Source organism: Lissotriton helveticus, chromosome 4_1 (genome assembly GCF_964261635.1).
Source record: "Lissotriton helveticus chromosome 4_1, aLisHel1.1, whole genome shotgun sequence".
In the NCBI taxonomy this organism is placed as follows: Eukaryota; Metazoa; Chordata; class Amphibia; order Caudata; family Salamandridae; genus Lissotriton; species Lissotriton helveticus.
This window is the reverse complement of record NC_136063.1, coordinates 327,027,205-327,052,660: the sequence shown is the minus strand read 5'-3', so window position 1 is coordinate 327,052,660 and position 25,456 is coordinate 327,027,205. Positions and strand designations below refer to the sequence as shown.

Below are 25,456 nucleotides of genomic sequence, written 5' to 3'. Positions count from 1 at the left end.
AGTTTCCCGGTGTCGATAAAGTGTTCCGACTGTTCCTCCACCAAGGGTTGTCGATGCTTTAAGCTCCCAAGCGGCTGAGAAGGCTTCGACACCATAGACACTTGCACGGGCGCTTCGGCGACCGACCGTGGTGCGAAGGCTTTCGGTGCTACCTTCGGCGGCAACGTAAACAGGAGTGGCGTCGAAGACTTTGGCGTTGTGGCAGCTGGCTTTGCGGTGGAAGCCTCCTTCGGCGCGGCCGCGGAAGCCTTGTTCCTGATGCGTTGGAGAGAATCCAACACCTGCTTCGTAAAGGAAGCGGACGGTTTCGTCGACCCGACAGACGTCTTCGGTCCATTAGCGAGTGAAGACTCTAGCGTCGATGCCTTGTTTTTATCCGGCCGAGGGACAGGATCAGCCCTTTTCGGCGCGCTGTGCCCTCCTTCCGTGCCGACGGCCTTCAGCGGCGCCGATTTCGTGTCGGGGGGCCTTGACGACTGGGTGTGAGGCTCCAGTCCTCGGTTCGGCGCCCTTGACCGACTTCGGCTCGGCGCCCTTGACCGACTTCGGCTCGGCGCCCTTGACCGACTTCGGCTCGGCGCCCTTGACCGACTTCGGCTCGGCGCCCTTGACCGACTTCGGCTCGGCGCCCTTGACCGACTTCGGCTCGGCGCCCTTGACCGACTTCGGCTCGGCGCCCTTGACCGACTTCGGCTCGGCGCCCTTGACCGACTTCGGCTCGGCGCCCTTGACCGACTTCGGCTCGGCGCCCTTGACCGACTTCCCCGGGTCGACAGCCTTTTTCGTCTTCGGCTGCCCAGACGTATCGAAAGACGAGGAGGCGGCCGGAGGGACAGACTTCTTCTGTTTCGACGGCGTCTCTATTACTTTCGTTTTCGTCGACACCGAAGGTTTCAGTTTCGGTTTGACCAACGTCGGCTCCGCAGAAGTGTCCGTTGCCGGGCCCGTAGGCGAGGCCGTGGATCTGGGTGGAAGGTCTTGGGTAAGGCCGTGTGGCAATCCCTCGACCTGAGCCTTATTGATTGTTCGATCGGGGCTTAGCTCTTCACATGAGCTATCTTCCGTGGCCCCATAGGCCTCATTGTCATCTCCTACCTCGTCGACGACTTCTTCTGCATCGACCACCTCGACGTCCGCGTCGTATTCTTAGTCGATCTCCTCCGCTGGAGGGGAAATCTGCATATGAACTTCTTGTTCGTCTGCTTCTTCTCTGTCGAAGATGTCCACCGGTGCCGGGGCCGACTGCCGGGCCTCCTGGCGCGCGAAGTCGAATCGTCTTCTTCGATCGAAACCTGGAACAAGCCATACAGTTGGCTTCATCGTGGTCCGGCGACAGGCCCTTGTTGCACACCGGGTGGACGTCGATGTGGGGGTACTTAGATCCGCACACGGGACATTTCTTGAACGGACTCCGTTCCATGATGTGTCGTCGAAAGTCTTGCTGCGTCGACTGGGCCTCAAGCACCGAAGAGCCACGCGACTCCTCTGGACGTCTGACTCGGGAACTGAGCCGGAACAGGGCTGGGCACCGAACGCAAACCAATACCGACGGTATAAGCAAAGGCCTTCAGGCCTTAAGAAAAGTTTATATTGATTCCGAACTGGAGATGTCGAATATACATCCGAACCCAATGGCGGAAAAAACACAATCTGGGGATGGAGTCGATGCCCATGCGCACTGTAGTACAGGGGAGGAGCCACCTATCTCGTGATACTTCGAAGACTCTTCCAGGACAACAATGTGCAATCATCCGGACCCAACACTAGGCGGCGATCTATGCTATAGATATGAATTCAGCAGCCCACATGCCTCGAACCGGAACACATGGTCTTGTAGCAAACTGTAGAGTGGTAAACACTTTCAAGCTCCTTTTACAGATACAGGACTGACTATGAAAGAGCCAGAGACTCCAAGAAAGCATTTGCATGATTTTCTCCATAATTTACATCCATACATAGATCTTTTTGGAAAAACCTCCTGTTCCAATTGCATGAATTAAAACGTTTTAAAATCGGGTATGTTCACATCATTTAAGTACTAACCAGTAATATCAATGGGTTCCAATGCAAACGCTTCCTCTTCATTTGGAACAAGAGTAGTCTGATCAGTCATTGTTGGTAATGGCTCAACTGGATCCACAGAGTCCGGACTATCTGGTCCACCCACTGTCAAGAGAAATGACAAACATATGAATACTCGACTCAAAAGGTCACTGAAAATACAAAACGTGGCCACAGAAAGCAGCTTCAACACAAGAAGATACCCACTATCGTGATCATCATCCATATCGTCATCATGAGGCGGTTGTTCTGGCATCGCCACTTCTCCTTCTGCAATTGGAGGCGGTGGGTCATCAAAGATCCCTCCATCATCATTACTAAGAAGTTTGTCATCTAAAAGAAATAAAAAGTTATTTATCGACTACACAATGTGAACTTAGATAACTAAAACGTTAAGTGCTTATCTTAGCTGCACACAGAGAATTAACAAGTCTGTCTTCTGTTATATTTCAAAACAAATTTATCGTAAAGAAAACAAGGAGTTGAAGAGCAAGTTATTTACCTTCGGTAACTGTAAGAAGTTAGACTGGCATATATTGTCCACTATTCTAGTGGGCACCTTGCACCAGTCTAAACGACCCTTATGATGGTGGTTGTAAAGTCAACCTTATAGAACAGCTATCCTAGTGGAAGCATGGACCAGCAGTCTTAGGCTAAAACTTCAGAGAGCATGTGAAGCCAGCTGTTTTACCATATATAATCCCTTGTACACCAAATGAAAGGACACCACACGAGGTATATATCAAATATATATGTATTTATTACTAACACAACCCCTCTGCACTCTTTAGGAGGTCAGAGTTCAAGATACATTACAACTTACTCATTTAGCATACTATAAGTTGCACAAATACAATTCTGCCCTAGGGGCCTCACGAACCATATACTAAGTAAGTGGTATAAGGACCACTTCAGGAACAGTGAATAGACGTAGGGCATTGCTGGGGCTACACTACAGAACCAAAGGTTAGGAAGTAGGAGACCCACGGGAGACGCGTGCAGTGTGGGAACAGTCGCGAGTTACCATAGAGTTATAATGGGAACGTAAAAGTTACAAAGTAGTAGATTAAGGACACTTCCGGATGGACTACAGTAAAACCCTTTTAAACTAGGACACTTCGAGAGTCAACACCCACGGGAGCACCGGAGTACTCGAATTACCTCACCCAGGGAAGCCGGGTGCATAGGTGTCTTTTCGTGTTGGGTTTTGTCGCAGTTTCCTATGGAGAGCTGCAAAGAAGTGCTGCAGGCGACCAGGAGAAAAGTGTCCAGGTGGATCCAAGGGTGGATCGAAGACCAGAAGAACCTGAAAGCAGAGGGGACAGAGTTTGGGTCACTAGCCAGTGACCAGGAAGGAACCAGGCGATGTCGAGATGCAATCAGGTAAAGAGGTGAAGCTGGTCTCTGCAGCCACGATGACTAGGAGGCGTGAACGACGTCCAGGAGCTTGATTCGAGCTGTCCCACGAAGGATCTAGATGTTTGCGGTGTCTGTATCCTGATTAGACCCAACAAGCATTGGCAAACGCAATCCACGCAGGAAGGGAATATTGGCTTCAGGTCAGACCAGCAAGGTCTGGGCAGCTTCTCCTTCGCAGGGAAGCTGGAGCAACCAGGCAAGCTGTGTAGTTTCACAAGGAAGTCTTCGGAGGGCTAACTAGCCAATGGGCTAGCAACCAGGAAGACACGTCGAGCTGAAATGCAAGAGCAGGCCCCACGCGGAACTCGTGGAGTGCTGAGCTTCGGTACAAATGGCGCTCTGGTCTGGGGCTTCTCAAACCCCAATTCACAACTTCGAGGGTGCCTCAGAAGCTGCACGGTTTAGCAAAGAGCAGGTAGTCCAGGGTGTCCAGTCCCACGTGTCTCGTGTCCGCCACAAGTCTCAGCTTTGATGTGGATCGGAGTCGGAGAAGTCTGGAAGTCCAGTTCCTGAGTGGCTGAGTCTTCGGGTTCCGGCAGGAGCATCGACAAAGCAAACTGGCAAGTTACTGGTGGTGCCTGTTTGCACAGGGTGGTCACTCCTTGACCACAAGGGAGAGGTCTTCAGTCTTCTAGTCGGTATAGAACATCGAAGGTCCAAGAGTTCCGTTTCTGAGTTTCAGTCCAGGATAATCTAATGTCTCTAGACACAGCTCCCATCTTTATACTAATCTAAGGGGCTGGATTACCTGCAAGGTCCCTCCTATGGGTGGACCCTGAGAAGGGGGTGATTACACCCCTTTCTCTTTGTCCAGTTTCGCGCCAGAGCTGGGGCTGGAGTGCCCCAGCAACTGGTCTGAACCTTGTGTGCCCCAGGCAGTGTTTCATTTTGCAGCCCTTCCTGCCCCCAATACACTAAAAGCCTGTCTGGGGAGGTGCTAGCACCTCCCAAGGCAGGAAACCGATTGTCCATGCCTCCCCTGCCGGAGATTCGTTCAGCAGTAGGTTGTCAGACTCGTGTCTGTGGCAGCAGCATCCATTTTGTGATGCTGAGGCTCTTTTTAACTTTAACCGGGTAAAGCAGTAGCTACATATCTTCTCCCTCTAGAAGGGTGGAATGCTACCCCCGTCGCTAGAATTGCCAGGGGGGGGTAGCATTCCAAAGTGTTTCACACCTTACACGACAGGTTTTGATAAAGCCTAACCAAAGTTAGCATTAACCGCAAGGATTATAATTAGGGCTCCCGGTTTCATTGTATTTATTTTGTTGACATTTCTGTCTGTATTTATCCATATTTATTTTTTGCTAATTTTATCTGTATTTATCCATATTTATTTTGGTTTTTGTGGGAAAACTAAGCTGAAATTAGTATATTTCCACTTTTATTTAACCAGTAAATATGCACTCATGCTTGAATGCTTACTAGGTTTCAGTGCTGTAAACACCAGCAGAAGCTAAATCAATGTACTTCTAAGAAAATATGTAAATTTCAGTATCAACGTGTGCATATCTACAGCTGTTGAAGCTTCTTTACTAAAAGTCCTTTCTTTTTTAGCCTCCTTACCCATCTATGCAGATATTGGCCTGGCAGACTTTATTTAGAATTACTCAAAAAGCAACCCAATTTCCGTTTTTATCCATATTTAAAAATAAATATCAACAAGAAAATAAATGTTTTGTCTGTATTTATCTGTGAACATCCACAAAAACGGATAACAGGGAGCCTTAAATATAATGCACTTAAGAGTATATGGTATGGCTATATCAGAACAGCTATAAGGACATGGTTCCGAAAGCTGCAGAGGGGCTCAGCTCATGCTAGAGAATCCTCTCACATAAAACCAAGCACTCTGCCTTCAGGATTGTCAAGGCCTGCCATAGGAGTGACTTATAGGTATATATGTGTCTATATATAAGGGTAGATATAGGTATACTATATCTAAGCAAGGGGTGATTACACCACCTTGCCCAAGCTGAGTGATCAGCCTGTGGTGTCAGTTTGGATGGCCAGCCAGGGGGTGGCATAATACATGCTGCAGCCCCTGGTAGGTCTTGGATGCACCTATGCCCTGAGTACCTATGGTACACTATACAGGGGCTTACAAAGGTGACCCAATTCCCAATTAGGTATGTACCTAAAGTACATGGTATCAATTTAGAGAGAACAGCTGGGCTGTGGGTCTGATTAGCAGGCCCACAGCCACACTAAAGTCGAAAAAACAGAAAATCACAGCAAAAAGTGGGGGTAACCATAGGAAGCAGACCCTACTCTCCTACAGTAACAATATATCTAAGAAACATAGGTTATAGATTCCTTACCTTAGAATTACCCCCAGGCGCCAGACTGGATCCGGAAAGTTTTTCGTCAGCAGTACCCTTGCGCGTCAGAAGGTGGCATCGATCGCGTCCGTCGTGGTCGGCGGGATGACGTGGCAGAAGTTACATATACACCGCCCTCGTGCGCTGACGTCAGTTCTGCACACTACTTTCCACCCCAGAAGAGCAGAGCCATGCGAGACACTGACAACTGGTGTAAAAAACCAGGGCCCTGAAAGGATGTCCTTAACCCTAGAAGTTATGTACCAGAACTGGGAGGATGGGTGGGGCAGTAAGGAACCTATAACTAACCTATGTTTCTTACAGATATATTGTTATCAAAGGTAAGTAACTTGTTTATCTGAAAGAAACCGTTAGTTATAGATTCCTTACCTTAGAATAGATACCCCAGCAATACCAACCCTGGAGGTGGGTCTGCGAACCAAGTTCACACCAGAAAGTCCTGGAGAACAAAACAGCCAAAGAAGCCGTCTCTCCGGACTTGGCTGTCCAGGCAGCAGTGCATGGTGAACGTGTGCAGTGATGCCCACGTAGCCGCCTGACAGCAGTAGCTCCTGCTCCTTTTTTGCCCAAGAATAGCAGGCATTGATGCGCAGAACGCCCCACCTGGAGATGGTCCGTTTCTGCACGGCCCGCGTAATCAACAAAGAGCTGGTCGTCTACCTGGAATTGTTTGGTGCAATCCAACTAAAAGGAGACAGCACGTTTTGTATCCAGACGGTGGAGCATCTCTTACTCTTTTGAAGGATGCGGAAAGAAGGTGGGCAAAATGATGGTTTGGCCAATAGAAAAAGAAGTGACCACCTTTGAAAGAAAGGAAGGTTAAGTTTCGAGGACGACCGTTTCCATATAAACAGCCAGAAAAGGAGGCTTGGAAGACAGGGCTTGTAGCTCACTCACCCTGGGCGCAGAGATGATGGCCACCAGAAAAGCAGTTTGAGAGTGAGGAGTCTGTGAGGACAGTTATGGAGCGGCTCAAAGGGAGAACACGTCAGATAAGTAAGAACCAAGTTCAAGTCCCACTGAGGCATTACAGGAGGAAAAATAAGAGTAATGCCTTGGAGAAATCTATTTACAACAAGGAATTTGAAAAGAAAAGGCTGATCAGGAAGCCTGACAAAGGCTGAAATTGCCAAGAGGTAGCCCTTGAGTGCCCAGAGCAGAGCCCGGCTGGGCCAAAGACAGGAGGAACAAGAGAACCTCAGAAAGAGGGGCGGAAAGGGGATCCACAGCCTTTGCTGTGCACCATGCCACAAATGTATTCCATCTGCAGGCGTAGAACGTCTTAGTGGAGGGACGACTGGCTGCCAAGATTACATCACAGACTTCGGGAGGCAATTCAAATGACATTAACTGCCGCCGCTCAATCTTCATGCAAGTAGGTGGAGGCTGGACATGTTCGGGTGGAGGACCATCCCCTGCTGCAGCGACAGAAGATCCTCCCGAAGAGGCAGTCGGATCGGGGGATCAATGGCCATGTTGAGCAGCTCGGAATATCAGACTCTTCGTGCCGAATCTGGAGCCATAAGAATGACTTGGGCCCGGTCGCGCTTGATCTTCAGCACTCTGGGCAGAAGTGGTATAGGCGGAAAGGCGTACAAAAGACCGCAACTCCACTAGCGACGAAAAGCGCCGCCTAGCGAGTGCCGCCTTGGAAATTCCAATGCACAAGAATTGCTGACATGGTCAGTTCTCTTCGGTGGCGAATAGATCTAACCAAGACTCTCCACAGACTCTCCCCATTGTTGAAAAAGACCTTGCACCACCTCCGAGTGAAGAGGCCATTCGTGATCCATCATGCACCTGCGGCTGAGTTTGTCCGCCCTGGCGTAAAGTGAACCTGCCAGTTTAACGACCAGGGATATGCCCTGATATTCAAGCCATGTCCAGAGACGTAGAGACTGTTGACATAGGGTCCATGACCCCACTCCACCTTGTTTGTAGCAGTACCACATGGCAGTGGTGTTGTCCGTGAACACCTGCACAACTCTTCCCCGGACAGAGGGATGGAATGCTTTTGTGCAAGACTGATCGCCCGAAGCTCCAGAAGGTTGATGTGGAGCTCGGACTCCGCAGGTGACCAGAGGCCTCTGATCCAGTCTCTCCCATGTGGGCGCCCCATCACAGAAAGGATGCGTCTGCCACCACTGCGTGTTCTGGTTGGGGGAAGGGAGAGGGATCTGCTGTTGAACCAATACTGGTTCGTGAGCCACCACTGCAATTGTTGTGCAGTGCCCTCCGAGATCTGGATGCAATCAGACAAATTCCCCTGATACTGCACCCACTGGAACGAATAGTTTTCTTACCTGTCGGTGTAGTTTTGCAGCTTGAAGATCTTTCTGGATTCACTATGCTGTGCATTATTCCGCGGTCTTGTGGTTGGGTCCGGATTCGTAGTCTTTTCTTTGTTTGTTTTTTTTTTTTTTTTTCTTTGCCCAGGTGGGCGTCGGCGTCACACCCCCTTTGGGTGTATTTCCGGTGACGTCGGCATGCTTCCTGCGGAAGCTCCCACTCTTGGGCGCCATCTTCGGGTTCTTTTTTTCCGTGTTTCTTTCGTTTCCGAAGTAATGGCAATGTTCATCTTAGTTTGTATTTACCGCTTTGTACTTTTCAAAGTCTATTCTTTAGTTAACCACCTCTTCTCTCTCCAGCCTCATCTTTCTGGCGGAGGTGGGTGGGTTCGCTAGTGAATCCAGAAAGATCTTCAAGCTGCAAAACTACACAGACAGGTAAGAAAACTATTCGTTTTGCAGCGTGAATCTTTCTGGATTCACTATGCCGTGCATAGATTTTGTAGCGGTTTCTCATCTCTGTGGCGGCTGGGTGGAAGATGAGCGTTGGGTGTTGAATATGTGCCGTAGCACCTTCTGTCCCACTTGAGCTTCCTTGTTCATTTGTATGTCCACACAGTAGTGCTTCGTGAACGTGTGCACCGAAGCCCATGTTGCCGCCAGGCATATGTCCTCTATGGGTGTGTTAGCCAGGAAGGCTATTGTAGCGCCCTTCTTCCTGGTGGAGTGGGCACGCGTCCCCTCAGCCAGTTCCTGTCCTGCCCGTTTGTGGCAGAGTTGGATTGTTTGTGCGATCCATCGTGCAATGGTCCTTTTGGTTACTGCTTTGCCCATGAAGCTGTTTGCGAAGGACACAAAAAACTGTTTCGTTTTCCTGTGCCCCTTTGTCCTTTCAATGTAGTGCATGACTGCCCTTCTGGCGTCCAGGGTGTGCAGAGCTCTCTCTGCGCTGGTTGTGGGTTTTTGGAAAAAACTCGGTATCTGTATCGACTGGTTCATGTGAAAATTGGATACCACCTTCGGCATGAAGTGTGGGTCAGTCCTCATCACAACTCTATCGTTGTGTATTTGTATGTATGGTTCTTGTAGCGTCAGCGCTTGAAGCTCGCTTACTCTGCGTAAGGACGTTATCGCAACCAGGAAGGCTGTTTTCATAGTTAGCATCTTTAGGGAGGCCTTGTGAAGTGGTTCAAAGGGCTCTTTCATGAGTTCCGTTAGGACTGTGTTCAAGTTCCATGCGGGTGGCGGCACCCGCTTGGGTGGTGCGATCCTTTTCGCTCCTTCTAGGAATCTCTTCACCACCTGTGATGTGAAGAAGCTCCTGCACGTTTCTCCCCTTGTGTAGGCTACTATCGCTGCCAAGTGAACTCTTAACGAGGATGAGCTAAGGTTCTTCTCCAGTAAGTGCGTCAGGTACCTTAGCACTGTGGAGTCCCTCTTCATCTTATTGTGGAGTCTTTCCTGTCTGCACCATATTGTGAATCTTTTCCATTTCGCAACGTAGCACTTTCGAGTGCTGGGCCTTCGTGCCTCCCGAAGTACCCTCAGGGTGCTTTCTGGTAGTCTCAAATGTGCGAACTCTATGTCCTCAGGAGCCACGCTACTAGGCTCATGCTCTCTGGCTCTGGATGCAGTACCTCTCCGTTCTGCATGGACAGTAGATCTTTCCTCCTGCTGAATCTGTGGGGTGCACACTGTGTCATCTCCATGATCTGCGAGTACCAGGTCTGCCTCGCCCACTGCGGTGCGACCAGTATCAGTGTCATGTTGCTCGCTCTGCATTTGCTCAGTACTCTGTGCATCAGTGGTATCGGGGGAAAGGCGTAGGCAAATGTCCTTGACCAATCTATCATAGGGCATTCCCCAGTGTCCCCTCCTCGGGCTGCCTGGATGCGAAGTTTTGGCATTTTGCATTCTGGCGTGTGGCAAACAGGTCCACCGATGGTGTCCCCCACCTGTCGAACAGGTATCTTGTCTCCTGAGCATTGAGCTCCCACTCGTGGGATGCCGATGTCTGCCTGCTGAGCCAATCGGCTTGTATGTTGTCCTTCCCTGGTAGGTGTATGGCTAGCAGGTCTATCTTGAGAGGGATGGCCCATCTCCATATCTCCTGCGCCAGCGTTGAAAGCGGTGCGGACTGTGTGCCCCCCTGCTTGTTGATGTAGAACATCGCAGTGGTGTTGTCTGTTTGTATCAATACCTTGTGCTTGTACAGTCTTGTTTGTAAGGCCTTCAGTGCAAGGAAGATTGTCTTCAATTCTAAGTAATTGATGTGCTTTGTGGCATCCGTCGGTGTCCACAGTCCCCTCACCTTGAGCTCCTCCATGTGAGCGCCCCAACCTTCAGGGATGCGTCTGTGGTGATGGTCACTGTTGGCGTTGGGGGCGTTAGAGGCTTTCCCCTTGCTATGTTCTCCATGGTCCACCATGTCATCTCCTTCTGCACTGCGTGCGTTACAACCACTAGATCCTCCCAACTGCCTGTAGCTTGTGACCATTGCTCCTGTAGCCATTCTTGAATGGGTCTCATGTGGAGTCGTACATTCGGTACCAGGTGGATGCATGATGCCATCATCCCCATGATCTTGCTCGCCGTCCTCACTGTCCGAGCTTGTCCCTTCCGGTAGAGGCGAGTTTCCTTCACCAGCGCCCTCGCCCTCTTCTCGCTGGGGAACACCTTGCCCTGTAAGGTGTTGATCTGTGCTCCCAGGAAGATCTTCACTTGTTCCGGCTCCATTGATGATTTCTTCCAATGGATGGAGAACCCCAGGTTTATGAGCGTGCTGGTCACTGTATGTGCGTGCAGCTTGCATTTCTGGTATGAGTTTGCTTTCACCAGCCAGTCGTCCAGGTAAGGGTATACATGTATCCCCTGCCTTCTTAGGTGCGCCGCGACTGCTGCGAGGCACTTTGTGAAAACTCTTGGTGCCGATTTTAGACCGAAGGCCAGTGTCGTGAACTGGTAGTGGCTTTCTCCGACGGTGAACCTGAGCATGTGCTTGTGCTTCCTGTTCATTGGGATGTGCAGGTATGCGTCTTTGAGGTCTATTGTGACCATGAAGTCCCCGATCTGCAATTGTGGGAGCACCTCTTGCAGGGAGGTCATTTTGAATTTTTGCGTTCTTATGAATCGGTTCACGAACCGTAAATCGAGAATGGGCCTCATTGTCTCGTCTACTTTTGGTACCAGGAAGTATGTTGAGTATACTCCTGTGTTTCTTTCTTTGAAGGGTACCCTTTCTATGGCCTGCTTCCGCAGGAGTTCTTTTGCTTCTTCCTGAAGGCACTGCAGCTGCTTGCTTGCTAGTGGCTTTCTTCTTGGTTTTCTGCTTGTTGGCCTCGCCTCCAACTCTATGCAGTATCCGAATTGGATAATGTTGAGGATCCATTTGTCTGATGTGATTCCTCTCCACTCCTGGAGGTGGAATCTTAATCTCCCTCCCACTGGTGTCCTGTGGTCGTGGGTGTCTAGTTTGTCTTGACCCATCTGTACGTGCTGCCCCCTGGGATCTTTTTTGTGGGTGGGCACACGGGTTTTTTCGAAGTCACTTGGAGGTGGGCTGCTGGCCCCCTCTTCTATTTTGTCCTCGTCCATTTCTCCCTCGAAAGGACTGGCCTCTTTGTTGGTACTGCCAGGGCTGTTTCTGATGGCCCTGCTGACCCTGCGAGTCTGCCTGGTGCGTTTGCTGGAAAGCCTGGTGTGAAGTACCTGGCTGGTTTCCGCCTCTTCCGCCGGGCCTCCGTGACGGGGTGCCCCTCTTGTTCCCTCTGAACTGCAATGCTCCCATGGATCTTGCTGTTTCGTTATCCTTCTTAAGTTGGCTGAGTTGCTCATCAACTGTTTGTCCGAAAAGCGTACTGCCGTTGAACGGGGTGTTCAGGATGCTGTGTTGCACCTCCGGTTTGAAACCGGATATCCTGAGCCAGGCGTGTCTCCTTTCCGTGACGCCCATCATCATGAGCCTGCTGGCCGTGTCTGCCCCATCCAGAGCCGTCTTAAGGCAAGAATTTGCAGCATTCTTCCCCTCTTCAATTAGCTTTTCGGCTTTCTGCTTGGCATCCTGGGGCAAGTCCTTCACCAACTGTCCCAGTCCCTCCATGATTTGGTACATGTGTCTGTTCACCAGGGCGTTGGAATTAGCCATGCGCCAGTGGGTCGCGGCATTCCGTTCGATCCTTCTGCCCACCAGATCCATCCTTTTGCTCTCTTTATCCGGTGGCGGGCCCGAGGTAGTGGGTACGTTAGCCCTCCTCCTTGCTGTGGCCGTGATAATGGAGTCTGCGGAGACCGTGCCCTGAATGTAGGCCGGGTCCTTTGCGGCATGCTTGTACTTCTTCTCAGTTCTGGGAGTCACTGCCTTGCATGTTGCGGGCTCCCTGAAAGCTTCCTTCCCCTGAGCCAAGACGCTCTCGAGCATCGGGAGGAACTGGCTCCTCGTTTGTGTTGGGAGCAATGTTTCCAGAAGAAAGTCTGCTTTCTGCTTCTCTTCGTCGAGCTTGAGCTTGAAAGCTGCTGCGGCAGATTGTATCACCGCGTTGTAGGCCCGATGTCGTCCGGCGGCGAGGGCCTCGAGGGGTAGGTGTCGACCACCTCCTCCGGGCTGTCGGTCTCGACATCGATGTAATCCACATCCTGAAGGTCATAGGGCGCCGACTCTGTGTCTGTCCTGCCCTCATCTTCCTCCCCATAGCTGTAGCTCTCGTGGGGATTCTCGTACTCCTCCTGGTCGTCGAACACCTCGACGTCCCGGTCTTGCTCGGTGACTTCGGCGACCTCCTCTTCTTCCTCCTCGACCGCCTCCAGCACTGGTGGCTTGGTCTTCTGAGGGATCGTGAAGGCCTTCATCCTTGCGTCGAAATCTTTTTTCCGCTGCATGAAGTTCTCCATTTCTGCCTCGAGGCGCCTTCTTTTCTTTTCCATCTCGGCCGCGTGTTCCGCGTCGGATGGTTCCGCCGGTCTCTTCGACGGATGGCTCGTCGCCGTGCCTCTCGGAGTCGAAGTTTTCGACGTCGAACCGGATATCGGGTCTCTGGTCGTCGTCGACAGTTTCGGGTCTTTCTCCCTCGTCGATCGATCCTTTTCGGGGACGATTTTCGACGTCTTCTGCTGATCAGCAGCTCTCGGCGCCGGGGACTCCTTCTCTGAGGATCCGCTGGGCCTGGGAGTAGTCGCGGACGCCGCCTTTTTTGGCGTCGGCGCTTTCGGGGTCTTGCCCTCGATTTTTCGAGACTCAGAGTCTCTCGGGTTCTTGGGGGCCGAAGAGTCTCCTACCTTGTCAGAAGTCTTCGTGTAATCGGTCTCTACGACCGTGTAGCAGTCGTCTTCGGCGGCAGCGTTGTCTTCTTCCTCGGAGGACATCCCCAGCTCGTAGAGCGACGGGGTCGGGGCCTTCCCCTGCAGGGTGGCGTGTGCTACCCTCTGCCTCTCTCTCACACGAAGGGTCTTTGGGGTGAAGGCGGAACAGGCGTTGCAGTCTCCGCTTTCGTGGTCCACCGGTAGGCAAAGGTTGCATACCGGGTGCTGGTCTTTCTGCGCGTACTTGTGGTGGCAGTTCCGGCAGAACTTGAACGGCGTGTTGTCCATCCTCGAGCGTCCAGGGCCTCTCTGGTCGCGTGTTCGTCGACGTTCGTCGAAGATCTGGATGGAAAACGCCTTATCTTTGCTTGTCTTTCGTCGGTGAAGTCCCCTGGAGTCTTCAGATGACTTCTCCTCGTCTTTTCTGTATTTTCTTTCTTCTTTCTCCAAAAATGTCTGGAGCCCAAACGGGAACGATCCAGACCCGACCGCGGAAAAAAAGAATCTGAAGATGGCGCCCAAGAGTGGGAGCTTCCGCAGGAAGCATGCCGACGTCACCGGAAATACACCCAAAGGGGGTGTGACGCCGACGCCCACCTGGGCAAAGAAAAAAAAAAAAAAAAAAAAAAAACAAAGAAAAGACTACGAATCCGGACCCAACCACAAGACCGCGGAATAATGCACAGCATAGTGAATCCAGAAAGATTCACGCTGCAAAACTTCAGGTCCCACTGCAGAGCCCACATATGCCACCTGGCATGAACGACCAGCAGGATACAGGAGGCCACGAGGCTCAGCAGCCTCAGGGTGATCCTGACCGAAACTCAGGATAGAGGCTGAAAGATCGGAATCAAAAAGCAGGACTCGCTGTTCGGGAGGATAAACCTGAAACTGTGTCATGTCCAGAACCGCTCTGATGAAGAGGAGCTTCTGAGAGGGGGTCAGGTCTGACTTCGGCACATTGATGGAGAACTCCAGCAAATGCAGGAGGTCGGCCGCAGTCTCGAGGTGGGAGACGACTGCCTGGGGCGAACCCGCCTTCAACAACCAGTCGTCGACCTGGGGGAAGACTGGAACCCCTGATCTGCGCAGATGAGCTGACCACCTCCATCACTGAATGAACACCCTAGGGGCACTGGTTAGGCCAAAGGGGAGCACAGTAAACTGAAAATGCTCGTGGCCTACCGTGAACCTCCGGTTATGCCGGTGGGCCTGCAGGACGGGGTTGTGAAAATAAGCGTCCTTCAAGTCCAACGCTACCATCCAGTCTGCATGGTCGAGGGCATACAAGACCTGAGCCAGGGACAACATTTTGAACTTCTCCTTCCGGAGGAAGCGGTGGACATCCCTGAGATCCAAGATAGGACGCAGGCCCTTGTCCTTCTTGGGCACCAGAAAGTAGTGGGACTAGCAACCACGACCTACTTCTGGGGCAGGAACGTGCTCCATGGCTCCCTTGGTCAAAAGACGTAACTTCCTGTTGGAGAAGGGCCAGATGATCCCGAGGAATGCAATGGTACTGGGGTGGCATGGGTGGAGGGATAGTCTTGAAGGGGAGGGAGTAGCCCTTTAGTACTATCTGCAAAACCCAGCCGTCGTGATGGTGCGCCAGTGGAGGAGGTGATAGCGGATCCTGACGCTCACTGGCGTTTGATGGGCCTGAACGTTTGATCTAGGAGAGTTTGGAGGCTGCTGCAGAGGGTGCAGTGGTGGACTGACCTGCCCGCTGGTCCCCAGAACCACATCGGTTCCCACGTCCCCGGCCGCGCTGAGGTTGAACTGCTTGCGCTGGCCTGTGGCTCTGAAAGGAACATGTTGAGGGACCACTTCCGTGGCCACGAAAGAGGCGAAAGGCATACCGTGCAGGGTGTGTGGTGGAGAGGCCCAAGGACTTTGCCAGAGCCAGAGAGTCCTTGAAGTGCTCTAGCGCACTGCCTTGCTTCCGAAAAGGCGATGGCTATCAAAGTGTTCTGGACATCCCCGGAAAAGCCAGTCGTTCTCAATTAGGCGTGACGGCGAAGGGCCACAGATGTTGAAATGGTCCTACCCAATGAATCGGCAGTGTCTAGTCCACAGCGGATGGCGAACTTTGCTGCATCTCTCCTCTCAGCAACAGCGGGAGAGCATGGCCCGGGACTCCTCAGGACACTCAGGCAGCCCTTGCACCACCGTATCCCACAAAGAGTGGGAATAATGGCACTAGAGGTATGGTGTGCACCGATTGCAGCCCTAAGCTGGAGGAAGAAAACAACTTCTTCCAAAGCGGATCCAGCTTCTTGGACTCCCTGTCCGGTGGTGCAGTAGGGAATATGCTTTGGGACGTTGAGGCTTGGACTACAGAGCTCTCGGGAATGGGTGTTGGGAGAGGAAAGTGGGGCTGCCGGGTGGAGGCGTAGGGCAACGATCCTATCCACAGGAGCCTGTGTTGGGCCTGGACCAGGTGCCAAAAGTATGTCCTTGAAGGCTTCATTAAACGGCAGCAGGGGATCCGAAGAGCTCGCTGCCGGTTTAAGCACCTCTGTCAGGTTAGTCCTGACTGCCACAGTAGGTAGTTCGAGGTGTAGGGCCTCGGCCAACCTACACAACACCACTGCGGAAGACACTCCTTCCTCCGTAGCCACAGTAGGGGGAGACAACATGCCATGGTCTGGTGAGGTGTCCAGACCACTGGCATCCCCCAGGTCCTCTCCAGTCCTGATCGTACTCCAGCTGGGCAGCGAGAGGGTCCTCAGATGCTTCCCAGTCTTCCTCACCCTCCTCTGGCTGGCAAACTGGCTGAAAATGGCTAGGGTGGAATGCAGGCACAAAAGTACCCATCGGCGGCGGTCCGGCACCGTATCCACATTGGGGTGGAAGCCGGGGTCGATGCTGGCTGGAGGTCCAGCTGGCGCCGGCTGCCGACATTGTGCTGTGGAATCTGCGCCAGTGGAGCAGTAATAATGTGGACCGGTGCTTATCCGGATCTAGGCCTGGATACAAGGGGGCCCTGGAGTGCCGAGGCCGGATCCGGCAGAGCCGAAGGCCTCGGGCCCAGCAGAGCCAGGTTGCCCAAAGATGGCATGCATCGCTTCGTAAAACTGATGAGGCTGGGCAAGGGTCAACCCTAAAGGCTCCGCACGCGGAGTCGTGGGAGGGGCACCACCAGCACCCTTCGTCGTGTCGGCCGACTGACAAGGGGAAGTCGTCTACTCACCTGACCCAGAGTGTGAAGACTTAGATGAGAAGTGATGATGGCTCCGCGAACGGTCCCTCAACCTCCCACGCAACCTGGACCTCGAACGACATGGAGCCGACCACCAGGCCTTGAATAGCTTTCAGGACTGCTCCTACAAAAACTTCGGGCCATGGTTCGGCAGTCGGAGCACGACTTGGGGTCGTGGTCGCGCTCCAGGCAGTAGAGGCACACGCGGTGTGGTTCCGTCACTGACAGTCAAGTACAGTAACCGCAGGCCTTGAAACCGGGCATCCCTCATGCACCAGGAGTTGATGTAAGACTCAAAAAGAAGTCTACAAAAGTCACAAAAATGTAAGTAAAAAAGTGACTGGGGGGTACTACTCTCCCCAGATCTGCGCTAGCTGGCGCGTAAAAAGAAAGAATTGATGTCAGCGCACGAGAGCAGCATCTATGGAGCAACCACGACGGACGCGGAATCGACAGACGCCACCTTCCTATACGCCTGGGGGTAATTCTAAGGTAAGGAATCTATAACTGTTTCTTTCAGATTGGTATTTCTACAGCAGATGCCAAACAATTTAGCTGCACTTTAAGATGCCTAATCTTGGACAGTAATACACAGCAATTTGGCAATCAGGGTAAAGACTATTAGCAATTCTCCATTAAAACTAATGAAATGAGTACTAAAATAAAGTTGCATTGTCAGAGCTTTCTTGGAAACTATAGTATGGTTTAAATTAAATCCACTAAAATGAATGAGATGGGTATTAAATTGCAATAACTTCATTTATACATTTCTATTCAATATTTCTATTTAACTATCCAGACATATACACATCAGCAACAAATCCCACTCTGTACAAGCTCTTCCGCAAATTACCAAGCTCAAATAAGTGACTCGTTCCCATAGTTCACAGGACCAAAGTGTCACAGGACAGGTATTATGCATTTTCACAATAAGGAATTCAAACAAGATATTGTGTCAATGCATTTAACAAACCAATTGAGTTAATTTATTCAGCAAAACAACTTGAATGCCAGTTAAACTGACCCTTAAGACAAATATGCAACAACTGTTTCAAACTAAACCTACCAAGTATTCCTCCATCATTTCCTTCGCCAAAGTTGTCATCTTTGTATGGGTCTGTAAATTCGAGGTTGTTACTCTTCTCATTAATATGGCTGGTGCTCTGCTCTGGCTCCAACAGGAGGTTAGATGCGCTGGTGCTTACCAACATGTCATCTTCAAAGGCACCGTCTTCGCGCATCATCTCCCGATCATCCATGCCAAAATCACCTGCAAACAAAACACATTTAGCTAAGCATCAAGCAATCTAGAGTAGGTATGGTAGAATGCTCCAATAAACTACAAAGAATGTAGGCTGCTTAGAGTCCACTTTCTTTAATTCACAATATCAATATTCAGCAATGTGCAACACAAAAGGCATGATAAATACACAACAATCTTATTTGAATGTTAAATGTCCAAAGACATGCGAATTCCGGAAGTATGACAGGAACAGAAATACTACATAGAAAGGATCACATTAAGGCAATGAAACAATCGTGGATCAAATTCTTGAACTGCGAAAACAGAAAATTAGTTGCGTACCTGTAACTGCAGTTTGCCCAGTGCAGACATCTTTCATAGATTCACATGCAACCCGCTCACCACCTCACTACTCAGAGGCTCACTTTCCGTTATGAATATCCTACACTTCTGCTAAGAAATCTGAACAAAAGTACACTGGCTTTTGGGGGTGGCGGTACGGAACTTAGCACTTCCATCTCAAAGTTAGGACTATTTCAAATACAGTGGATGTGCTAATAAATACTCTTGTTAATAGTTTACTGGTATTTAAAGTTCCTAGGGAATCAAAGCCTGAAGAAGGGGAATGAATTAAGCATGTGAATCAAAGATTCAATGCAGAGAAATGTCAGCTATATTTGCTATTTTAACTGAAGTCAGAGTAAGAATACTGAACAGCATTTCCAAAATGTTGTATGCAGGTTTCTCGTGAACGTATTTTACATGAACAAGGAACTAAATTAGAAGGTGCACCAGTCATTGAAGAACATTTTCCTCAATGGATACCCAAAAGACATGATGCTGATACTCAATTTACTCGCACTGGACAAAACTACTGGAACAGAGATACCCACAGTAGGTTTGAGGGGAGACACTCAAAAACTTCATTATATTCAAATGACTATTTACATACACTAAATGGAAGAGGAACTAATTTAGATATTAACTGTGTAGACAATTTGGCCTGGATCAGTCTTGCTGAACAGATTTGACACCTAAAACACACAGATCACCAGGTTAAAGTTTCAGGATAAATAAACATTGGCATAGCCAATAAGTATCGACTTTGGGATCTAGTGGCTATGTCGATGCTGTAAGCATCGGTAAAAAGCTATGTAGCATGCAAAAAGAAAAAAAAAGTTAATTTGATTGCCCCAAAATATACATTTAAGAGAACAGAAGACTGAGCACAGAAGGTAATAGAGGGGAGGAGAAATGCAGGAAGAGTAACAGTGCTGTGGAAGAGTAAGCACACAAGCAAGGAAGCAACACTGAGCAGTCGGGAGTTTGGTGGTAGAAGCACAGGAGAGCGCTTTCAGCATGAGGGGTACAGGAGTGGGCATTGGACCGGGAAAGAGGAGCCACACAAAGGGAGAGTTGGAAGATACAAGCACACTCATGGACGGCCTAAGAGAAAGGAGGAAAATGCTACTTACCCAGTATGCATCTGTTCTTGGCATATAGAGCTGTAGAGTCATATGCTTTAGCATAGATCACCATCTGGCGTTGGGCCCAGATGTTTGCACTTTGTTTTTCTTCGAAAATGTCTTTGTAGTCACGAGGTAGGTGGTGACTCCTTTTGGTGATAGTGCGCATGGGCATCGACTCCATCCCCAGATTGTTTTACCGTAAGGGTGATGGAGTTAGTAAGAAACGTCCATGTATAGTGTATCTAAGTAAGAGAATACTGCAACAGATAAAGGTACCCATGGAGGCGGGTGGGTGCATATGACTCCAGCTCTATATGTCAAGAACAGATGCATACTGGATAAGTAGCATTTTCCGTTCGAGGCATATGAGCTGTAGATCATATGCTTTAGCATAGACAATACAGCAGTTTCTCCCAGGCGGTGGCTAACCTGCATCTGTTGCAGTTGTTTAAAACAGTGTACTTAAAACTGCCTGGCCCACACTAGCTTGTTGTTTCGCGAACACATCTACACAATAGTGCTTTGTGAATGTGTGTGGTGTAGACTATGTTCCAGCTTAGCAGATGTCATCTAAGGGAATGTTCCTTAAGAATGCCATAGAGGCCCCTAGTTTGCGTGTAGTGTGCTCTAGGGCGGAATTGTTACGGTGTGTTTAACATTGATGTAGCATATTTGAATGCACTTATCTATCCACCTTGCAATACCGGCTTTTGATATGGGAATGACTGTGTGGTGGTGAAAAAGCAACAAAGTTGTCTGGTTTTCCTAAAAGATTTAGTTATTTCAATGTAATATAGTATGGCTCTTTTTACATTTAGTGTGTAAAGAGCACGTTCTGCTACTGAGTCTGGTTGAGGGAAAAACACTGCTAACTCAGCCTGGTTGAGATGAAATGCAGAAACAGCTTTAGGTAAAAACTTGGGGTTAGTCCTAAGAACACATTTTGGTGAATTTGTAAAAATGGTTCTTGTATAGTTAGTGCCTAGAGCTCACTCACTCTTCTAAGAGATGTGATGGCTAGAAAGAAGGCTACCTTCCAGGTGGGAGATTGCAACTCGCATTTGTGCAATAGCTCAAAGGGTGGTCCCATGAGTCTTGTAAGGACTATATTAAGATTCCACACTGGGGAGACTGGAAGTCTAGGAGAAACGATTCTTTGGAGTACGTTCATGAAGGCTTTGATAGCAGGCACTCGAAACAAAGACAAGTGTTGTCTGTCTGTAAGCGTATAGATTTATATGCTAAGATAGAACGCTGTAAATGTAACGGATAGCAAATTATGTTTTGGATAGAAGCATCTAATGGATTGATTTTATTGGTTGCGCAATAAATTACAATTTTTTTCCACTTTGCTTCATAGCATGCTCTTGTGGTAGGGCGTCTAGCCTCTTTAAAGACGTTCAGGCAGTCTGGAGGAAGGTTAAGGTAGCCAAACTATGATTTCAGGTGCCAGATCGCAAGGTTGAGTTGACTGGGATCTGGATGTCTTATCTCTCCATGGTTCTGAGTGAGAAACTTGGGGGAGAGGTGTGGTAGGGAACTACTGATTGTTCCAAGAGGGTTGTGAAACAGTTGTCGAGGCCATGTGGGAGCAACTAGGATCATTGTTAGTGAATGTTGCTTAAGCTTCTGACCTACTAACTGAATTAGTGGGAGAGGTGGAAAAGCGTAAGCAAATTTTCCTGACCAATTCATCCATAGCGCATTGCCTTGGGATAATGGGTGAGAACACCTGGACGCGAAGTTTTGGCATTTTGCGTGGGGGTGTGTGGCGAACAGATCTATTTCTGGGTAGCCCCACATTTGGAAGAATGGGAGGAAAACTTGAGGATGTAGTTCCAATTCGTGAATTTGTTGTCTTAGAAGACTGAGCAGATCTGCGATTTGGTTGTTTACTCCTGGGAGGCGTTCCGCAAGGAGAGAAATCCTTTGAGGTATGGCCCATCTACAGATGCTTTGTGCTAGTTGTGAAAGCGGTAGATGGTGTCCCTACCCCCCTATTTTTGTATGTAGTACATTGCTGCCATGTCTGTACGAACTAGGACAGCTTTGCCTACTAGATGCAGTTAAAAGGCTTTCAATGTTAGAAAGACAGCCCAAAGCTCCAGATTGTTTATGTGGAGGAGTTTTTGTTGTGGGGTCCACATGCCCTGAATTGTATGTTTTTGAAGGTGCGCTCCCCAACCAATTAGCGATGTGTCTGCTGTTAGCACGATCTGTGGAACCGGGTCGATTAATGGCCGCCCCTTGGAAAGGTTTTGTGTATGCCACCACTGCAGAGAGCGATGTGTGCGGCCGTCCACGAACACCAGATTGGTTAACTGACCCAAAGTCTGGTATCACAGACATGCTAAGCATTCCTGTAACGCATTTGGAGTCTTGCGTAAGGAACAATCAGAATGAAAGAGGCCATCATGCTGATTAATTGTATAAACACTCGTGCTGGTAATGTGTGTGGCTGAAATTGGGATATCAGGGTTTGCATGCTGCATATCCTAAATGGTTTGGGTTATGCTAGAGCTTTGCAAGTGGCTATTGTGGCTCCTAGGTACACTTGAGAGTTGAAGGACTGGAGATTAAACTTGTGAGGTTTACAGTGAACCACAAGTTATGAAGCAGCTGAACTGTTTTTTCAGTGTGGTGTGTGCAGCTTTGTTGCGACTTGGCTTTTATTAGCCAGTAGTCCAGGTAAGGGAAGACATGAATCTGTTGTCTTCTTAAGTGAGCTGCAACTACCGCCAGACACTTGGTGAAGAACCTGGGTGTAGCTACCCCGAACGGGAGAAGTTTGAATTAGTAATGTTTTCCGTCCACCACGAACCAGAGGTATTTCCTGTGGGCTGGGTGAATGGGAATATGGAAGTAGGCGTCCTTTAAATCTCATTCTCATTTCAAAACTTTATTTCGATTTCATATAGAAACCATAAAAGTGTACATAAACAATTTTAAAATACAGTAAAATTAATCAATCACAGTACATGATTACATAGTTTTTCTTCCATCAATGTCTATTTCTAATCACCACAATTCATTTGTCAATGGAATACAGTTTTGACTGTTGATACAGTTTAAAATAACATCTTAAAATATATGTCGCAGTCGGGCTCTCTCATTGTAAACATCAAACTAATAGCAGCATATGTGGGTACAAGTTAAAAAGGAGCATGTGCCTGGCCTATTGAAACAATTCAAAAGTTTTACAATCTAGGTTGGTGGCTAGGCTTGTCACGTCAGGAATTCCAATGTTTGTATACGGAGTCAAATCTATAGCGAGCAAGAGAGCTAGTACCAGTAAGAGTACGAAATCCGGTTCCCATCATATGTTGGTATGCTAAGGTATGTGGGATACTTGGATAGAAATCGTGCAGGTCCCAGATGGAAATGTGGCCGTCTCCCTCTTTGGGCTGGGAGAGTCGTAACTGTGGGACAATGTTCCGATTCCTAAATTTCACCAGGATTAGGTCCCCGGGAATTTCTTTAGGTAGGGACCCCAACCAGGCCACCCTTCTGACACCCAGAATCCCACCGTCATGGTTGGGTGGAAGGGGTCTGTTTTTGTTTAGCCAACATATGACTTTGTTCAAAAGGTCCCTGTGTCTTTCGGGATTCCCAGGAGAGGGTGCCGGAACTCCCGAAAGGACCAGGACAAAAGGGGCGGCTTCCGGGGGTAAATGAATGCGCGTTTCTCTTTTTTGCTCCACTCTGGCCATAGGAAAGTTTGTAGATACAAATTTGGGGGGAATTTTAAGAGCAGTTTGGGGTGGTATTTTGGAGTTTACACTTTCATTTAAGGTATGTTTCCTAATATTAGTTGGCATAGGGGCTTCGGATGCAGTCGGTAAGTTGGGATGCTTGAGTGTTGCTGTCTTTATGGGAGGTAAGGAGTTAGTTTTCATAGTTGTCTCTAAATTTGTCAGCCTATCCCCCAAGATATTTATTTTTTCTATGAGGGGAGCTAGTGTGGATTTTAACATTTGCTCAAACTGAACTAAAAGTGGCAACTGGGGCAATTGTACTTGGGCATTCAGACATTCATCACCCCCCTCAGGTACGGCGGAGTTCATAATGGGCGATTTAAGACCTACACCACCAGAAGAGTTCTGTATTTTGTATTCGATAGCCCCGTCGATTTTACTTACAGCATCTTCAGAGTTGACCTCATTGAGTGGTGGCGGTGATTCGCACGGTCTGCCAGAAGGGTTATCGCTACAAAGGTTTTGTACAAGGGAGGGGGATGCTACAGGAACGAAAGTGGTACCACACAACGCATTTAGTTCCTCCCAATAGGACATGGTTTGCGGAATTTCAGAGGTTAAAGGGGGTGATAGCGTACTATCTAGAGAATAGGCTGTTTTTGTTGGAGGGGGAGGGGTATTCGATCTCAGAGTTTTTTCCCCAGTCCCCTTTCCCGAGCCCCTCAGGTAAAAGGAATTCTTTAATGCCTCCTTATACATCATGCTTGGCGGGATGTATGCAAAAATGAAAAGGAGTACTTTGTACCTCAAGAAGTCAGGGAACCAAGGGAGGTGGCCCGTCCCGTCCTCCTCCGGCCTCTGACGGCCACGGACGGCCCGCCCTCTGCCCGGGCTCAGCCCGGCGCCGCACGCGCGTGTCCCGCGGGGCTCTCGGTGCTCTTGTGGCGCCTCCGGGCGCGGGGAGAAGTGTCACGCCCTCTCCGGGGCTGCTGGGAGCGGTAGTCCGCAGGTGGACCGACAGGTGAGTTTGCCTGGAGCCGTTTCCCTCACGGCGGCGCCAGGCTGAGAAAATGCCCCCCAGGAGCGCTCGGCGCTCGGTGCTCTTGTGGCGCCTCCGGGCGCGGGGAGAAGCGTCACGCCCTCTCCGGGGCTGCTGGGAGCGGTAGTCCGCAGGTGGACCGACAGGTGAGTTTGCCTGGAGCCGTTTCCCTCACGGCGGCGTCAGGCTGAGAAAATGCCCCCCAGGAGCGCTCGGCGCTCTTGTGGCGCCTCCGGGCGCGGGGAGAAGTGTCACGCCCTCTCCGGGGCTGCTGGGAGCGGTAGTCCGCAGGTGGACCGACAGGTGAGTTTGCCTGGAGCCGTTTCCCTCACGGCGGCGTCAGGCTGAGAAAATGCCCCCCAGGAGCGCTCGGTGCTCTTGTGGCGCCTCCGGGCGCGGGGAGAAGTGTCTCGCCCTCTCCGGGGCTGCTGGGAGCGGTAGTCCGCAGGTGGACCGACAGGTGAGTTTGCCTGGAGCCGTTTCCCTCACGGCGGCGTCAGGCTGAGAAAATGCCCCCCAGGAGCGCTCGGTGCTCTTGTGGCGCCTCCGGGCGCGGGGAGAAGTGTCACGCCCTCTCCGGGGCTGCTGGGAGCGGTAGTCCGCAGGTGGACCGACAGGTGAGTTTGCCTGGAGCCGTTTCCCTCACGGCGGCGTCAGGCTGAGAAAATGCCCCCCAGGAGCGTTCGGTGCTCTTGTGGCGCCTCCGGGCGCGGGGAGAAGTGTCACGCCCTCTCCGGGGCTGCTGGGAGCGGTAGTCCGCAGGTGGACCGACAGGTGAGTTTGCCTGGAGCCGTTTCCCTCACGGCGGCGTCAGGCTGAGAAAATGCCCCCCATCACACAATGTGTTGAACGACAAAAGACAGACATGTAAGTGACCAAAATAAGACAAAGTTACGCTTGTGTTTCCCGTGTCCAGGTCAATCACGGAATAAAGGTATCTTACATTCAAGAGTTTCAAATCTGAATATACATCGGCCTTTGCTTCAGATTTCATCCGGGGTTCGGTATAACAGGCAGGTCACATTTCATGAAGGTTCACGAAGCCATATAACGGGAAGGAAAAGCGTATTATAGAAGGGCCACTTTGAATGAATGAATAAACCTGTACACCGCAGAGATTCGAAGGTGGAGCCACCGACGAGTTATGTTTTGCAAGAGGTGCTCAGCTGACTTGCAGGCGCCATTCACACGGCAGTTCGTCCGCTTCTGTTTCAGCTGAGTCTGTTCATGAGCTCGGGTGCAGCGTTGTGGAACCCTTCAGGGGTGCAGTATTAAATTTTAAAGCTGAGGTCGGATGGGGCCTCCCCACGGCCGCCTTTAACCTGAGTCCGGCTGGCACACGTCCGTCTGGTACCCGGGGGATGCAGCGCTCCTTGGGTGGATGAGCCTGCGGGGCTCGTAAGTC

At 50.1% G+C, this 25,456-nt stretch overlaps 1 protein-coding gene across 3 annotated transcripts in view; it reads right to left on the bottom strand.

Annotated features, from left to right (window-relative positions):
* Positions 1–25,456, bottom strand: part of RAD21 (RAD21 cohesin complex component) — a 337,501-nt gene that overhangs the window by 159,781 nt on the left and 152,264 nt on the right. For all 3 annotated transcript variants that reach the window (XM_078686859.1, XM_078686858.1, XM_078686860.1), the window contains exons 6-8: positions 17,672–17,875; positions 2,269–2,394; positions 2,044–2,166 (exon numbers count right to left, since the gene is read on the bottom strand). In XM_078686859.1, the coding sequence (XP_078542985.1) occupies positions 2,044–2,166; positions 2,269–2,394; positions 17,672–17,875 (453 nt within the window). The remainder of the gene's footprint in view (positions 1–2,043; positions 2,167–2,268; positions 2,395–17,671; positions 17,876–25,456) is intronic.